Below are 18,586 nucleotides of genomic sequence, written 5' to 3'. Positions count from 1 at the left end.
GTTTCATAACTACCTTGAGTATAAATTCATACAAAAGCAAACAAATGATAATGAGTGCTTACTATTTCAACTTGTATGATTTTTCTGGTGTCTTTAATAAAAAGGAGAGTTAATTAAAGGTAAAAACCACGGTGGTGAGCACATAAACTGCTTGTTTTCAAGCTTTCGTGAGTCTGCAGGTGAAAAACTGAGCGTGCAAAGCTGAAGGGCTGAAGCAGGCTACACGGGGCACTACAACCACGACTGCCCAGCACGCAGCCCCGAGACGTGGGTTTTGGAAGTTTAGTTTTCTTTTATCTTTTTTTTTTTGGTGAGGCAACCCTTGGTTGACCTCACAGATTGCAAGGACCTCATCAGCTTACGATCCCTTATTTTTTTTATTTTCTACGCCTACAGCACCTGGTCTTCCTAGGTGGTCTCCCATCCAAGTACTAACCAGGCCCGAGCCCTCTTAGTTTCTGAGATCAGACGGGATCGGGCGTGTTCAGGGTGGCGTGGCCATAGACAGAAGTTTAGTTTTCTAAAAAAGTATAGTATGAGAATAAAAAATTAAGACTCAGAGGTACTTTTTGCCTTCTAGAAGAATCCTTCCAAAAAGCCACACCACCCAATGAAAAGCAAGGCCTCCAAAGGAAGCGTCCGCAGCCCACTCTTGATGAGGCTCATCGTACAGCCAGTCCCCTTACCGACTCTGAAGTGGGGCAGCTGGGCGAGGTTGTGCCTGGCACAAGGCACCTTCACGAAATCATCCAGAACGTACACTGTATCAAACTCCAAGCCTTTGGCCTTGTGCACGGTGCCCAAAATGTACTCTGGAATAAAAACACAGCATAGCGTTAGGCGGGGGTTGACACAAAGAAAGAGACGAGAGAGAGGAAAAAACGTTCTCTTCCTACTATACTCTTAAAACTCTACCTTTGTTCTCCTGCCTGTGTGCGGCTTTCTGGGAAAAGAGAGGAAGAAGAAAATATAGACAGAAGAAAAACAAGTCAAAAGAGGAAAAGAAGAAAATCGGTTGCAGGTGAGTTCGCGCAGCTCAGAGTCACATTCCAGAGCTCGCGGTGACCTGCCTGTGACCTGTGCTTCATATATGAAGGAACGGAAGCGCAGAGGAGGGGTGACTAGCTTGTGCAAAGTCGCCTGGCAGCACAGCTGAGACCATGAAGTCCCACCGTGCCGGCCTGGAGGCTGAACAGACGGGAGGATGCGGCCCTGCCCCCTTCTCTCAGGCAAGGCCAGGAACCAGCAAAGCCACCCGTGGTCACGCGAGATAATCGCACAGGCAAGACGCGGCGTGTAACCCTCCTCCTGGTGGCAGTAAAGGATGGAATGTGCCCTTACCTGCGAAGTCCAAGTCTTCTATGTGGCATTTTTCTATCCTTTCCACCAGCTCCGGAATCCTGATGTTATACTTTTCAACAACGGCAATCTTGGCTTCGAGTTCCTTATCCTCGGCTGCGTTCACATATCTCTTAAAGCCACTAAAGCCTTCTTTGTGCACCCATCTTCTAATAAACCTGTCTTTAATCACGAGGTTTCCTAAGGAGGACACACACAGGTTACCGTGGGCCAGGTGGCACTGGCAATGGCGGCAGCGGCTCCACGTCCCTAACCAACTGCACGACAGGTGGGAGATGCAGGGTCTAGTCCCGACTGCCTCACTAGGCTGCTGTGTGACCCTGGGCAAGTCGGTGAGATGACCTGTGCTTTAGCCTCTCCGTCTCCGAAGTGACGATCAAAAGCCCTACGCTTGAGATCCTTCCCAACGTCACAGGGATTTGAAATAGCACAGTAATGAAAGGACGGTGCTCGAGAAATACTAGCGGTGATCATTTGGGGCCCACGGAGGAGTGTTAGTGCGGCAAGTTGCCCAGGCAGACGGGGAGACGGGGAGGGAAGACAGCCCGAAAGAAATGTAGACTCCTGAAAGAAGGACCTGGGAAGAGCTATCGGTTCCTCTGAGACAGGAGGCCCTGAGCATCCCAGTCTTGATGGAAAAGGAGACACCAGCTCCACCCACGTCCAGAGGGAAGGTAAGATCTCTGAGAACAAGCCCGTCCTATCCCATCCCTCGTCACCGCCGGGCTTCCGTCCACTGCACGGTGGCCAGCAGGGTACTCACGTTTCTTCCGCTCTTCCTCTGGCTGCAGAAGGATCCAAATATCAATGATTCTGTCCAATCCAAATGATTTAGTCCCCTGAAAAAAAATTTTTTGGTGAGGTTTTTGTTCTGTTTTTTGTTTGTTTGTTCTTGTTGTTTTAACAAAGCAAAGTAAACCGAATGTAGAGATGGGATTCTGAAATGAGACAGTTTCTTGGAAACGGATCTCAAATTGCGCCCACAGCATAAAGACGGTGAGCAGGAAGCTCACTGAGCACAAAGCACGAGGCTCTAACACAGCCCGGAAAGGCAGGATCATCAAATGCCGCATCTTAGCTGCTACCTCAAACACACCCTCTGTTTTTTAAAAAGGCAAGAACTACCTGCACTTTGCTTTCTTGTCACAAAGGAGCAATTTAAATCATCTACCTTCCAAAAATATAAAAGGTTGCAATGAAGAATAAAGTGACACCTGAACACAAAGTGTGGAGTGAGGAATCTTGCCATCATTTCTTTTGAGGGGAGAACTAGAGAATGTCTACAGGCCCAGCTTATTGCATGTTTTAAACAGCGGTCCCCAACCTTTTCCCACCAGGGCCTGGTGCTCCCATGAGCATCTAGTGCCTGATGATCTGAGGCGGAGCTGAGGCAGTGATGCTGGCGCTGGGGAGCGGCTGCAGATGCAGACGGAGCTTCGCTCGCTCCTCCGCCGCTCACCTCCCGCTATGCGGCCCGGTTCCTCACAGCCCACTGATCGGTACCGGTCTGCAGGCCGGGGGCTGGGGACTCCTGTCTTAGAAGGTTACCTCCTGGAGGAAAGGGCCTGACTAGGTCACAGTTCAGCCCAGTTCCACTAGGAGCAGGGGGCCCCACACTCGCTCAGTAGCAGGCCCCGGCACAGAGGCGGCACGGGACGAGGGCTCCACACTCCGAGGATGTACCGTCATTTTGGGAAGGGACACAAAACACATCGACATAAAACAGGGTCCAGATTAAGAGAATATACTCTGCGACTGGAAACCAGATGCAGTCGCGGGTAATGAGGCTCCAGGGGAGGAGAAGACACGGAGGGGAAGAGAGCAACTTACGGACGATATTGCGAAAGCACTTTTTCCTTACAATAACGAGAATGGCTAAGTTATGCTATATCCACTGGAGGGAATGTTATAAAGTCATTAAAGTCGCAACATGATAGATATGCTGATGCGTTGAGTATACCTTTTCACGTACACCATAACTGCAATTACGTGAAAGTATACATCTACAAGGACACGGACGTGAACATACAGAAGACTGTGATGAAGGCTGAATTCTTTTCCTATAACTCGGTTATATAATCTTTTAAAAATTTATTTACTTTTGATTACAGTTGACATTTAATGTTACTTTATATGAGTTTCAGGTATATAGCATAGTGTTTAGACATTTATATAATTTGACATGATCCCGTCTGATTAGTCTCGTACTCACCTGGCACTACATAGTTATTACAGGTTACAGAATCTTTATAAATAAAAAAGAAAAGTCAGAACATCACTTGATCATGATTCACTCAATATACGTACCGAGTGCCTACACATAGTAGGCCCTCGAAAACATTTTTTCATAAATAAACGAGTGCATTGTCTTCTAGTCATATAACTGCTCCAAAGGGTTAAAAATGCCATACGCATGCCACAAGTCCCCGTGAGACAGGTAAAGGAAAGACATCGTTTTCATCTTAGAGATGGAGAGAATGAGGCACACGGCGGGTGTGACTTGCTGCGAGCCACACAGTTAGTGACAGAGCCAGAGCCAGAGCCAGAGCCAGAACCCAGGTGTTCACACTGTGACCACGGGCGTGGTCCCGCTGTGCTGTCACCTCTCTTGTGCTTGCACGCATGAATGACACATACCAGAGCTCGTCGAGAGCCAGCGGCCTCATTTGCACAGTCAAAGGGGAGAAGGGCGCTTACTTTTTTTTAAGAGTAGAAGAAAAGGTCCTCGGTCTGCATTGGGGCTGACTCCACAGGAACGTCTGGCTGGCTTAATCAGAACGGCCAGGGAGAAAAAGGCCAGTCGGGGCACAGACGGTGAAAACTGTCAAAAACCCAAGCGCTTGCTGGCATGATATAACCCTAACTAAACCGAACGCTCTAACCGGCTAAGTCAGTCTGCGACATCTCAGCACGCGAAGTCAACAGAAATTTACTCTTACCCCAATCAAATGTATCCTCGCAGGCACCTCTCCATCGGTCACCCGTACGGCCTCGTCGAACACATTGGCATTGGTCCGGGACAACAGGGCCACCTGCCCCTTTGTGTCACCTCGAATGCCACCTTTTGGGAGAGAGAACAAAGTCTATGGCAAATCCAAATAAAGAGGAAAACTAATTTTTGTAACGGAGTAACTGAAAGCCTTACTCTGATGGTTTCCTCCAACCAAAGTCTTCTTCCTTACTCTCTTGCAGACGTCCAAGATAGTAGCTCCCACGTACGCGATTTCCACACCGAATCTAAAACTCTGTTGGAAAACAGTAAGACGAGAGGAATTAATGATGCTCCCTGAGCATGTGAGCCCCTCCACCACTGCTGCATCCTGGCCTTGCCAGGCCCAAGTGACGGTCCCCAACTTGCCCTCCCTGGAAAAGGCATCCGAAAATCGCCTTGTAAACCCCCCTGGACTGCATGGGAGCCTGCCACCGAAGGCCGCCGACTTTACACCTATGTTTTCAGAATAGCATTTTCTACCTTGAAGCCTTAGAGTTACCCATTTTTCTTTACCCCTTGCCCCCAAATCCAAATGTTGACAACTCACCCATGATTTCTATACTATTTTTCTTACCACTGCTGCCAAGTCGGCTCTGAAACGCAAGCCGCCATGCCTCACCCACTTGGTCCGGCCCCCACCTCCCCGCCCCCCTTATCTCCTCGTACTCGCCGTCCCGCCCACGGCTGTCCATGAGCCACACGCCTCCCTCCCACCATGCCCTGACCACGCGAAGAGCAACACACGAAGAAAAAGTGATGCATCCATTTTCAAGATTCCTCACAGCCGTGACAGCCTATTTCCCTTTCTTCTCAAAACCAACAGCAAACTTTCCTCTAAGCGAACCTACGCTGCTTTCCACATCGAACCTAATGAGGACGAGGGAGGGCAGGGAGGGTTGTTCCGTTTGCCCTTTGGACTCCTCCAGCGTGAGTCTGGAACCACTGGCCCCCGTAACCGGCCACAAGAACAAGCGTTTCCAGCACGTTTCCCGCACGCTCTCTGCCTTGGCGTGGGGCCAAACGGTCCCCATCCCTTCTACTCTTAAAAAAAAGTAAGATGCTCAGCTCGACACCCTACTTCCTTGCCCACTGCAGCTAGAAAGGCACCATTCTTCCCCAAACTCATGGTATGTGCTGGCTTTTCCATGCCTTTCTATCTAAAGGTAAGAAAGTATTACATGCTTTGGTGAACACCAATAATGCAGCCTAAGAAAAACAAGACTTTCGACGAGACTTTTAGTACTCTGTCACTAGAGAATTATTCTGGGTGAACCACAATCCAAATTATAAAATGAATATCTGTGATATAAATAAATGACTGAATAAGTAAGTGGGAGAGAAGACACAACTCCCTCTTGCAGAAGAACTCCAAATAATTTATATGGGCGCTCTAACACCTAGCCCTTGAGCGAGAGCCGAGCATAGACTTCCTTCCGCCGTGTACCACGTAAAATGGTGGGTAACGTCACAGTGGAGGAACACGGCAAGCACTACCCCAGCTAGATGATCAAGGTCAGCTAGGTGCCCTCCATGCTGTGATGAAAACAACAAGTTTTCTTCTGAGATCTCCCTCCCCCAAACCCACGAGATTAGTCTGATCGTGAGAAAAACATCAAACAAATTCCAGTACAGGGGCGCTCTACAAAACGCCTCACCAGCACCCTTCTAAACTGTCGAGGTCATCAGAAACAAGGCACGTCTGAGAAACTGCCGCATCCGATGGGGACCTAACAAGGTGTGACAACTACATATATGGTAATCCTAATAAGATGCTGCCACGGAAAAAGACATTAGGTAAAAACCAAGGAAATCTGAATGAACTATGGGCTTTATAATAATGTGTCACACCAGTTCATTAATAGTGGCAAACGCTTCGCATTAATATTAACAATAAGGGAGACGAAAGGCACAGTTTGTGGGAACTTTCTGTACTATTTTCTCGATTTTTCTGTAAATCTGAAACTAAAAAAATTACTTGAGCAAATGAAACTCCAGCACACAACAGGACCTCAGGAGAATAAAGCCACAGAGTAGTCTACAGGACTTTCTAGAACAGAGCGGAGGAGTTCAGATTACACCTGACAACAGCTGGCACATCTCATGTCCTCTGCCTGGAAGTGACTTTCTTCAAAGTGCTTCTCGCACCTCTTGATCTCGTGACTCTTCACACTTTTAAAAACTGCTGAGGCCCCGAAGTTACAGCCATCTCTATTTCCCACATTAGAAACTTTAATTCATTTAAAAATAACAGTAAGTTCATTACATAATGACATTAACGACATATTTTTTAAAACTGTATTTTGTAAAACAAATTTAGCAAGAGAGTGGCACTGTTTCACATGTTTGCAAATCTCTTTAAAATGCCCAGACTGATTAAGGACAGCTGAATTTTCAGTGCTGTCTGCATTCAATCTGCGGCAATGTGTTGTTTTGGCCGAAGTGTATGAAGAAAACTCAGGCTTACTTATGTATGCTGAAAAGGGGAGGAGGGTTCCAATGGCCCTTTTGGACGATCAAGGACACCGTGAGCGTCTTTGTGACACTCCCAGTGGCAGACGAAAGCTTCCCAAAATTTTGACTTCACTTGAAGAATTTTATCTCTGGCAACGAACACTGGTCAGTTGTTTTCCTTAAAGTTACATGTCATGTCATTTGTTTTTGGAAATATGCCTGAAACTCAAGTCTGAATAACCGGAGTCGGTCTACCAACCGTTCTTTCAAGGACAAATGACCCCGCACAAAACGGTGACAGTGTAGCTCACAGCTCGGTCACAAAAGCTCTCTTCATCAGACAGCCGACGTGCTTCGGCATGCAGAGTAGCTCACTGCTACTTCCCGTTTCATCGCCCGGAGTGTTAAAGAGACGAACTCCAGGGACAGCAGTTAACAACTGATCATTTCTGCTGTCAAGTACATTCCTGAGTGAACTGTTCTGTCTTCTTCCCGTGTCTTTGTCTTTAACCTCCATGAGTGCTACAATAAGGAACTCGACGACCAGCCGTCCTGTCTGGTGCTGGCGCCTTGCCTCGTGGGCAGGCACCAGCAGCTGTACCCACCACTGCTCTGCAGCAGCAATGCAGAAGGGCGTCCTGACTTGGTGGATTCCCTCAGAATCACCACTTACAAGTGAGGGTTGGCTACCTACTGCGAGCCTGCCACAGAACTGTGCACAGGGCCTGGCACAGTCATCACTGAGAATCGAGGGTAGGGAACCACGGGGCTTGCTCGGTGCCTCTGGGGACTCGGAGGCAAAGAGCTCTTACCTGCGTGAGATAGAAGACGTGGGTGTGTGGGACTGTAAACAGCGCGTTGACTGCGCCACGGAAGGTGTAGATCTGCTGGTGTGGGTCCCCCACGAAGATCTTCCCACACGGCTGAGACAGAACTATGTTCATGATCGCTGCAACCAACAACGGGCCAAGTAAGCGAGCCGAAAGAATGCCAACCGCATCGCAAAGAAACCATGCTTCAGACAGAAAGGGATGAAGATGCTTTCACGAAATCAAGCCAGAGCACACTGGACAACAAGCTATCTTTTCCTGCAGGATAGGTACGCTCAGTCCAATAGTGGACAAAAGAAACAGTTTCTAATCCTGGGAATGTAGACTATTTTTAGTCCTGGGCAAATTATTGTATAAGAAACCACAAAGGCAAATTGTCTTTTCTAATATTATAACTCAAGGCTCCCGAATGTCCTACGAAGTCATGCCGTCTATTTTCTATTAACCACCTGAAAAATATACAACACAGACCGTTCAGTCTAAATTGAGTACCTTTCTCCACCCAGCAGGTCTAGATCCCTGTCATGTGATGACCTACGCTTAGTCAACATTTTAAAAATAACCGAAGCAGAACATTTATAGGAAAATTAATCTGCTTTGCATGGAGGAGGGGAGATAACTACTGAAATGCAAAGTCAAATAAGAAAGGATTTCGGAATGACCAAATGTCACCTGCTCCTCTCATTCGTGACGAAGAAGAATATAACGAAGCTTATAACACACATACGTCCTCGTACATAGCAGTGATACTGTTTCTATGTATTTGAGACGTCCTAGATAGCTTATCACCTGGGGTACAGTCCTGCGCCTCGTCCACAAAGATGGCGTCGAAAGAGGCGAGCAAAGGCTTGCTCAGCTGCCAGAGTTTCAAATAGCCTAAAAGGAGGGAGCAGCGAGAGTCAGAACTTGTGACTGAAGCAGTTACGTTAACAGACGTCGAGCTCGGGGAAGTTACGCACCGTCATGAGTCATCTGGTAGGCCTCTTCTTTGCATTCCCCCAGTTTCCGCATGTTGTCCCAGAGTCGGCTTGCTTCGAGGACGCTGTTCTAGAAAATAAGTAATTGGTAACTCGTAGTTCAAAACCCGGAAAGACAACACCCAGAAATCACACTTTCGTTTCCATGGACAAAGGAAGCCGAGGTGAGCCGAGGGCACCACCACGGCTCAGTGAACGACAGTCACTTCCTTAAGCTTCTCCTGGCTCCGCGACTGCCTTTAAATAACATCGAGTGTGAAGGTAAGTGACAGCTGGGGCCCTGCTCAGCCGAGTGACAGAACACTGCCCAGAGAGCACAACGTCTGACGGACCAGAAAAGGCTGGATTATCTCTCTACATTTATGACTGACAGGTAAATTCATAAAGAGAAAGGCGAGCGATTGCAAAACCCTGGTTGAAGTTAGAAACGAGACCCCCGATCTTTAGACTTGCCCAGCGGCCCCAGCGACACGCTTTGCTAAGCCCTGGCTGGGTGCCTCATGTGCTCGCTGGGGGGCCAGTGTGGAGGCTGGGGGGCTGTCTGCGTGCCCTTCACAGAAAACACTTCCCTATCCGCAGCTATCATTGATGGGCCTAGTCACCCCCATCGCCTTTGATTTCTGCCAGCACTTCTCAGAAATGGAAGACACATATAATATTTTACTATGGCCCTGCCTCTCCTTCACCCCCAGATCCCCAGCACTAAAGATATTTAGATACTCACCAGTTTTTCACTCTGTTCAACCATGACCCTCTGTCCTTGGCTGTTCTTACACCAAATAGGCACGTGATCAATAGTCAGCTCTTCGTCAGCCGAGGCGAAGAAGTTTTCTAAAGTCTTACACACTAGCTTGGCCCTTATGAATCCACCTTTCCCTTCGGCGAGGACAGAGTTTACCATGAAGGGTGTCAACTTGAAGAGATTCAATTTCTTCTTTGACTGGTACCTGTAGTGCATATCCCAAAGGAACAGCGTGTGGCTTTACTGGCAACGCCAATTAAGTGCTCCCCATTCCCAACCCCCTTCTCTCCAATGACACAAGGTCACTCTCTGTCATATACAGGTGAGGTTAAAAAAAAAAAAAAGAAAAGAAAGCCAGAGAAGTTGAGCCAGGTCCGTGTGTGACTTGCAATGGCTCCACGAGGCTTCCAGGAGCTCATGTACACTAATCCAGGAGACGGAGAGGCTCGTGGCAGAGCTACCATTCCAGGTACGGACCAGACTCCAAGAGGCCCCAGGGCGGGGGGGGACTCAAATGTCCTGGGAGCCTTCATGTCCAAGGGAACGCTGGTTCAGAGGCGCCAGGAGACCTGAGCCAGGTGCACCTCGGCTTAGTCTCCTGCCTCTCGCCCCCTTTCAAGGAAAGCCTAAACCTCATCGATCAGATTGCCCATGTCCTGAACTCCGAACGAGTCATCCTGACTTCCTTCCTGTGCCTGGTTCCAGAGAAACGAGAACACCCCCTCCAACGAGATACCGTTACTTATAAACGATGTAATGTTACGGGGTAAAAGTGCATGTCACTAAGTCTACCTTTATGTTTCCTGCCTGCAAATGGAGATAAAAGCATTACATTTCCTTAGTGTTGTCGTGGTGTAAGTTCACATGTGATCATGATGACCGCGACACACACAAAAAAACAGTAACCAGACATAACAACGATGGTGGCAACGCAATGCTCACTTCCGCCCGACGTGTCCATAGGCCATGGAATGAAAGGTTTTGCAGATGACATTGCTGGGGAAGACTAGCTCGGCCTGCTTTGCGATGCTCTTATTGAATGTCACATACAGAAACCTGCTCCCAGACCACTTCTCAGCGTACTTGACCAGGGTAGAGGTCTTCCCGGTGCCTGGGGAAGCCAAGAGGAAAGGAGGTGACCCTCTGACCAGGAAAATCTGTTCCAAAGGATGCTCTAATCGGGTCTTACCCACGCTTAGCTCGCCTCTTGCTTGAGACCAGACGGTGACAAGTTTTTTTCAATACTGACAAAAACTAACAGTGGTGTAGTGAAAAGAGCAGCAGATTCCAGGCCAGATTAACCTGCGCTGGGATCAGGCTCTGCTGGGGTCTAGCCAAGTAGCAAAGGGCAAGCCACTTGACCTTGACGGATTCCAGTTTGTTCCTGGGCCATGAGTGGTTGTAACACTGACCTTGTAGAGTCTTGCAGGATCAAGACAATCATCAAGGGACCCAGAAGAACTCATAAAGTTCTGGCCTAGGAGCCATGGATGTTTGGTGGCAAGAGCTCGCAAATGAGATTCTCTCCCAACTCTCCTGTCTGCCCTACAGCTCCGCCACTCACTATGGCCTTCGGCTAGTCCACTGTCTGTCGTTTAGCAAACACTTCCTGAGCACCTGCCACGCACTCGGCTGCATGCTATGCACTGGGAGTATGAGTATGTTAAAAGACACGAAGCTAGACTCCTACGTTAGAATCTAGTTGGAAATAAAATACCAACGCAGCTAAAACAATTAGAACACAATGAGTATAATGGTAACACAGGGGAGTGAAATAATATGGATCTGGAAACAAAAAAAATCTCACCTGTCAAAGAAGGAAAATCGTTCCCCTTGCCCACCCTTACAGAGCTGTTTTCAAGATCAGTGACACGGTGCGGAAGTTCTTATACAACGTGTATGTTGGCTGTTCTTACTACATCATCGGGCACCAAGTAGCTAACGTGGATGCTTGGTTACAGGTAAGAGTTCAGAGATCATACAGGACTCAAATGACTAAAGAAGCCCCAAGAAGAAACAGAAATGATGGGCGTCAACAGAGCGGGGCAAAGAAAGAGACGGAGGGGGAGGAACGGCAGAAGGAGGCGGGAGGGAGAAAGGCATGTTTTTGGAGAGAAACGGATCCAGCTTTGCGTTCTACCTCCATCTCTGATTTGCTTATTAAACCTGGGACGAGTCATTTAAATTTCGCTGAGCTTCAAATCTTTATCTATAAAATAGAGATAATCAACCGACCTTACAGAATCTTGTCAGGATTGGCACATGGCAGGATTTAAGAAATGGTTGTTGTTTTTAGTTGGCTAATTAGGCAGAAAAGAAGTGGGAAGAAATTCCAGGCATAGAAAATGGTACGAGCAAAGGTTCAGAAAAAAATAATAAACAAGTGCCTTAGGAGATTGTGAGGATAACTAGCTGACTGAGGCAGGAGACTAGTAGCCAGTATACTGAGGAACAGAGGTTAGACCCAAATGGGTGAAGGGCCTCCCAGACCTCACCTGGCAGAAATGTGAGCAGGAGACTAGCGTGACCTGCCAGGCCATAAGCCATCAGGGCCTGAGCATGTGTGAAGGTAAACGAGGCTGGGTGGGTCCCGTGGTATCTACCCCACGAACTAATTCCTAAGAGCTACTGGTGTGTTCCACCAGGAACTCCAGCATGCATGCCCCCTGGAGTGGTAAGAAAATGCAAGTAATACTTGGCAACTGCTTCTCAGTCCATTGCACTGTAGTAGTTTGGTAACGGATCACGGTAAAAATACCTTAGCAGGTAGCAGGGGAAGGGGATGTAGTGATAAGGGGTATGAACCCGACTCTGTTCCGGTGCTGGCGAGCCCCCCCTTACCTGCAAATGCCATGATTTTTACCACCTGGAGAGGTTCCATCTTATGGCTCAGAATCAGCTGTTGTTCATGTGTAAGCTGGATGGCTGTTTTCTTGCTATAATCGTTACAGGAAAAAAATTAGAAAAATACAAAAGAATTGAAAAGACCAGGTGACAGACCATCAAAAACCAAACAGACAAACCAGAGGAATGAAATTTAACCAAAAAGAGGGGCCTCCCTTTGGGGTAATAAAAATGTTCTGAAACTAAATTATAATAATGGTTGCACGCTCAGTAAATTTACTAAAAATCAATGAATTATACAATTAAAAAGGCTGAATTTTATGTAACGCAAATTATACCTCACTGAAGTTGTTAAAACAAAACACGTCTCTTCCTTAAGAATGAGAAACAGTCAAGAATGGAAGACACACACACATGCACACGTGCACACACACACGTACGCACACTCATCCACACACGTACCCAGGCCAGACTGTCGGCTCCTCTCTCACCCCGGTGGCCTGAGTACATGAATTCTCCTGAAGATACAGGCAGTAGAAAATGTTGTAGTGAATCCTAACGAGGAAAAAGCAGATGTAGAGATTTTCGAATTAAGTCACAATCGGTACCTCATTTTTCCTTAGATGTATTTAGACTCCTTAGCATTTCTAAAAAGAAAACACCTACCACCATTTTATGAAAAACGGGAAGAAAAGAATTCAGAGCTGACCAAAGCCCTCTGGGAGAGATGCCTGTCTCCAGTGTGTGAAGAGCAAAAGGAGGGAGCCCAGGTCATGCTCTCTGGGGAACGGGGACCTAGCTGTCACCTTACGAGACGAATAATCACAAAAGCGAATGTAGATGCTGCTTCTCGTTCATAATCAACTAGGTGTCATTTTATCTTTCTGAGCCTCTGCTGCTCTGCTTCCTGCCTCTTGTGAGGTGATACTGGTTTAGAAGCATGAAGAACATTCTGTCTTTTAAGGTCCCAAAGGAAGGGTGCTATGTGGGTAACAAGATACGATTACCAAGGACGTGAAAACGAAACAGCCTCCAAGTCACCGAGAGGGGCTGAAGATGACACAGCACACTCAGGAGACGCCTGGACGTGGCCGAACAGCCCATCGCAAGCCACTCCAGGCCGCTCCGTGTGCGCACTGAAGCCAAACTCATCTCCCCCAACGCCAATCGCCCACTGTTTCGTGCCCTGGCCCATCCGCAGAGTGAGAAGAGGTGAGCTCCAAGCGTCGATCTTTCTGATGCAACAAATACCCTTAATAACATAACACTCCTATCTCCAGTCACACTGTCTCCCAGGTAAAGCAGGAAAAAATATACAAACACGACAACGCGCAGCGTAGCACACCTCCCACTTCCCGTCTATGTCCATGTCAACATGCAGACAACTTGCAGGCTCACACCTGCACGGAGGACTTCACTCGGCATCTGCGTATCTGTCTTTTCTGAATGTCATAAAGCTCCTTGCCCTGAGCCTCCCCGCCACGGACACAACAGGTAGTGAATCGAAACATATCTCGGAGACACAGCAAATACTTGCACGTTTCTGGAGAAGAAATGCTCACCAGAGATGACGGGCCACAGTTCACCTGCTGCCACCAGCCATGCTCCTCCTGGGGCTCACTCATCCCAGGGAAGGAAATGCTCCGGGGCCTGCCTCCCCAGGGCTGCCACATCACCCCGCTGCCCATCCCCGGTCGGGGGCCGGGGCCTCCAGCCCACTGCCCTTCACAGCCTGGATTTCATTCTGACTTCTTCCAGTCACTGAGGCCCTCTCATCATCGGATGCTGGCCTCCCTCTCCGTCACTACGTCCTTGCCACTAGACACCTTCCGTTCCCTGCACGTACGAAACTCATTGCCATCCTTGGGCCCTTAAATGAGGTACTCCTGCTGAAATGCTCTCCCCACAAACCTTAAAACAGCCAGCTCCCCAGCGTCAGCATCACCGCCTCGGCCCCACCTCAGATCGTCAGGCATTAGATTCTCAGCGGAGCATGAGCCCTGGTGCCACCGAGGTTGGGGACCGCGGGTTCAACGCATCTGCTCACATAGTACCCGCTGCCCTGCACTCGCGCACGCAGCCCACGCGGACATAAGTGTCGCCCGCCTCCTTCACAGTGGCACCACGAGTGCCTGGAAACCGCCCTGACACGTGACAGGTGCCCAGAACGTGCCGAATGCACACGTCCTCCCCAAAGCGGCCTGTGCGTGTCTGCGGCCGAGTGAAAGCACGCGGTCACCGCGAACGAGCAACCCACGTGCTACAGCCCTTGTCACACTAAGATGACAGACAGACAAGAACCACGATTCTTACAGCTTAACCCAAAAAGGTGAGAGACAGAGGAACCAGACCTTAATGTTTTCCTGGAAAACGCAGCCACGTATGGATAAAGAAATCCTTCAGCGAGGGGACTTCCTCGGGCTCCCACGGCCTCGAGGGAAGGGCCTCGGTGGTTAACGTGACAGCTGCGGAGCGCGTTCTATTTGCAGAGCGGAGTTTCACAGCTCGCCCGGTGTTGACGCAGGTGGGCGGCAGGGCTGGGCCCTGTCGCGGGCCCGGGACGCTCCACCCGACCAGTGTCTCTGCTCTCCCTCCCGCCGCTTTACCGGTTGCTGATGTTGATGCCCTTCTCCCGCATGGCGTAGAGAAGCACGGCGATGCAGTACAGGGTCTCCGTGGCGTCCGGCACGGTCACAGTGGAGCTAGGTCTGCGGAGGCAGAAGAGTAGCTGCTGGATGTCACTCACGCTGCTGGACAGGAGGACAATGGCTGCTACCAAAGCCCACACGTTGACGCCCTGGAGGGAGAAAAGACCCCAAAACACAGGGCACAGTTAAGAAAAATCACATCAGACAACCCGTGAAGAAACTGTGAGTCAGGCGCCACCTGCAGGTGGTCTGAACTGAGTGCGAACTGTCCAAGTGACATTTGGGAAATGGGAACCTTTTCTTTTGCCCTGGATCCCTCCCTTCTAATCACTTCTGGACTTGCGTTCTTAGCTTTCCTTAATTCAACAACATTTATAAAGCACTTAATACAGAGCGCTGCATGAAGATGGTCCTCTCACACCCCGCCCTCCTCTCCAGGCCAGGTGAGAGCGCCCGGGGCCGCAGATGCTCAGCGGTCACAATAGGATCCCTATTAAATGAGAGCCTGCCCACCAGGGAGGCACAAAAGACGGGACACAAAGCAGGTAGCAGCCTTTGGTGGCGGAGGGGAGGCTGGTCAAGAGTGGCGATTCTCTGGCATTAAGATGCGAATTTACTGCTTGCTTTATTATTATTTAATAATTACTAAACATTAAGTTAAATATGAAATAAGTTATCGAAAATTTATTATTACGAACACGGTAGGCGCCACTTAGCAACGTGTAAGATGTTCACTGACATGGAAACAGTGACGTACACACAGCCGTATCAGTCTTCATTCTACTACAGGTCTCTCCGTTAAAAAACGCATTCCCCCCCCAAAAAAAAGCACTACCAGAAAGGGAAGGTCCATGCACCTCTCACTGCAACCATCCTGTGAAAGAAAACTCACTCCGCCATCATTGACAATCACTTCACCAAAGATGGAAAGTGATTCGCCCTCTACGGGCTGCAGAACACAGGCTGAGGTTGCACGAGGCTTCCACAATAAAATCCAAAAGTCCCCGATCTGAATGAGGGGCTGCAGGTCAGGAGACAGGACGGCTTCTCGCTTCGCGTTAAGCACTGAGCCTCTGCACAGGACCCGCCGGCTCTCTGGCCCTCACGCACTCTGTGCTGTTGCCAAGGGCACGGGCTGCCTCGCGAAGAAGTCCTCATGAACCGCAGTGTTCAGAGGGGAGAGGGGGCCCCCTGCTGTTGAAGATTCCTCAGCGGAACGGGAAACGGACTCCATGCTTTCTAAGATCCCTCTGAATTTAGGAATCTAAACCAATGTGGCCCTCTACATCTCTAATGGGACGAATGACAAGATTTGGCTTTAAAACAGAGATTAAACAAAGATTTCAAAAATAAATCTAAAACAACCTTCGACTGCACTTAAAGCATCCAACACACTTTCTTCCCATGAGAAAAGGTGTCGCCTGACCCAGGAAGTCCCCACGGCCTCTTCACGTACCGCGGCAGCCACGTAGAGGTCAGGCAGGTGCTGCCGCACGCAGGCCTCTGCCTCAGGAAGGAGGAGGTGATCCCTCAGGCTCCACAGTGCCTGCCCAGGGTCCACGCTCGGGGAGCATTTGGTGGTGGCTACGTAGCTGGAAGACATGCAGGGCAGCGTCCGTGAGGAAGACAATCGATCGCACGCGGTCACGCACCAGAGAGGACAGGGAGACCATCTCCCTGGCGGGAGAGAAGCGACTCACCGGATGAGGTTCAGCACGCACAGGTCGGAGTCCTTCTCTATGCCGTAGCTCAGCAGGATGCCATCCACCTTGCTGACAGCCTGCTCCTCATTCATCAGGTACTGATGATACAGCTTCTTCCAAGGGATGAACTACACGGTTCAAAAAACCCAAAATAACATGTGGGCAGTGGCTACTAGAGAGCACATTAGGTCACAAACATGCAGATAACCTTCTGCCAACTTAAGCAATTATAGCTCACAACGCAAAAGCTGGGTGAATGAGGTGGACACGTTACACAAATGTGGGTTGGACACCAGAACTGGGTCTTGGTTTTGACACTAGCTTATTATAGAATCTGGGGAAAGCCAGTGCTTCATTTCTCTGTGTGAAGCATCAGGGCACCATGGCTGAGTTCCTATGAGGATTAAAGAATATGAAAGGTGTGGCTGTACTAATATCAGACAAAATAGACTGTAAGTCAAAAATTATCAGAGGCAAAGAAGGAGATTACATAATTAGAAAGGGGTCAATTCGCCAAGAAGATATAACAATTATAAATATTTATGTACCGATAACAGAATTCCTAAATCTAGGAAGCAAACACTGGTAGAATAGAAGGGAGCAACGGATGACAGTATAGGAGACTTCACGACTCCACGTTCAAGAAAGGAGAGAACGACTAGAAACAAAGCACTTGACCGACACTAGGTCAACTGAACCTAACAGATACATACGGAACACTCCGCCCAACAACCGCAGAGTATACAGTCTTCTCAAGTGCACGTGGAACACTTTCCGAAATAGAGCACGTGCTAGGCTATAAAACAGGTCTTAACAAAGTTTTAAAAAATTGAAATTATGGAAAGTAGCTTTTTCAATCCTTGTGGAATGAACTAGAAATCAGTAGCAGAAAGAACACTAGAAAACCCGCAAGCACATGGAAATTCAACAACACACTCTTCAAACAATCAATGGGTCAAAAAAGAAGTCACAAAGAAATTAGAAAAGACCTTAAGACACGTGAAAACAAAAACACAGCACAACAAAACATGGAATACAGTGAAAGTGTTTCTGAGAGAGAAGTGCAGAGCTATAAATGCTTCCATCAAAAAAGATCACATATCCACAACCCAACTTTACACCTAAAGGAACGAGAAAAAGAGGAACAAACTAACCCAGAGCCAGCAGAAAGAAGAACATAACAGACTAGAGCAGAGATAAATAAAAGACACTAGAAGGAATTATTAAAATCAGTGAAACCAAGAGGTTTTTTTTTAAGATCAACAAAATTTATAATCCTTAGCCATATTAAGAAAAAAAGATTTCAATAACAAATGAGAAATGAAAGAAGGGATGTTACAATTGGCGTCACAGAAATAAAAAGGATTTTAAGAGCATGTGAACAACTGTGCATCAACAAACTGGATAACCCAGAAGAAATGGATAAATTCCTAGAAACACAGAACCTACCAACAGTGAATCATGAAGAAATAAAAGATCTGAACAGACCAATGAGTACGAAGATTGAATTAGTCATCAAAAACTTCCCAACAAAACAAAACTCAGGACCAGATGGCTTCCCTGGAGAATTCTACTGAGCATTTAAAGAATATCAATCCTCCTCAGATTCTTCAAAAAACTGAAGAGGAGGGAACACCCCCAAACTTATTCTATGAGGCCAACATAAACTTAGACCCAAGTCAGAAAAGAGACACCATAAGAAATGGAAAGAAAATGTGAGCGGTAATAGGTTACTGAAAATAAACACCTCGTGTCATTGCCAGTGGGGACAGAAGTCGCGTTATTCTAACATTTTGAGAGGTGAGTGTAAGCTGGAATATCTCCCCGCAAGTCTTCTCAAGCAGAACTGAGAAAGCTCTCAGCGACGACTATTCAGTCCACATCAGAGAGATCTCAATTTAGTGGGCAGAAATACTACGACCCAAAACAGAGTTCACATCTAAAGGCAGAAAGACACTTCTCAGAAAGCGGGCAAAGAACGAAGTGAGAGTGATGTGAAATTTCTTCCGAAATCTTTTGCGCTTAGAAGAAAAATGTACT

At 48.1% G+C, this 18,586-nt stretch overlaps 1 protein-coding gene and 1 pseudogene across 5 annotated transcripts in view; both read right to left on the bottom strand.

The window, feature by feature from the left end:
- The window catches only part of FBH1 (F-box DNA helicase 1), a 37,981-nt gene that overhangs the window by 7,817 nt on the left and 11,578 nt on the right, over positions 1 to 18,586 (bottom strand). For all 5 annotated transcript variants that reach the window (XM_039871003.1, XM_039871007.1, XM_039871004.1 and 2 more), the window contains 15 exons: positions 16,544 to 16,674; positions 16,300 to 16,435; positions 14,802 to 14,992; positions 12,658 to 12,750; positions 12,193 to 12,287; positions 10,294 to 10,462; positions 9,334 to 9,556; positions 8,592 to 8,679; positions 8,422 to 8,508; positions 7,615 to 7,751; positions 4,505 to 4,604; positions 4,299 to 4,420; positions 2,123 to 2,198; positions 1,342 to 1,539; positions 687 to 812 (listed from right to left, as the gene is read on the bottom strand). In XM_039871003.1, the coding sequence (XP_039726937.1) occupies positions 687 to 812; positions 1,342 to 1,539; positions 2,123 to 2,198; positions 4,299 to 4,420; positions 4,505 to 4,604; positions 7,615 to 7,751; positions 8,422 to 8,508; positions 8,592 to 8,679; positions 9,334 to 9,556; positions 10,294 to 10,462; positions 12,193 to 12,287; positions 12,658 to 12,750; positions 14,802 to 14,992; positions 16,300 to 16,435; positions 16,544 to 16,674 (1,972 nt within the window). The remainder of the gene's footprint in view (positions 1 to 686; positions 813 to 1,341; positions 1,540 to 2,122; positions 2,199 to 4,298; positions 4,421 to 4,504; positions 4,605 to 7,614; positions 7,752 to 8,421; positions 8,509 to 8,591; positions 8,680 to 9,333; positions 9,557 to 10,293; positions 10,463 to 12,192; positions 12,288 to 12,657; positions 12,751 to 14,801; positions 14,993 to 16,299; positions 16,436 to 16,543; positions 16,675 to 18,586) is intronic.
- LOC120609929 (uncharacterized) lies at positions 388 to 506 on the bottom strand (annotated as a pseudogene).

This window comes from Pteropus medius, unplaced genomic scaffold, assembly GCF_902729225.1.
Source record: "Pteropus medius unplaced genomic scaffold, Ma_sr-lr_union100, whole genome shotgun sequence".
In the NCBI taxonomy this organism is placed as follows: Eukaryota; Metazoa; Chordata; class Mammalia; order Chiroptera; family Pteropodidae; genus Pteropus; species Pteropus medius.
The sequence above is the reverse complement of the archived record's forward strand: the minus strand, read 5'-3'. Positions and strand labels throughout refer to the sequence as shown.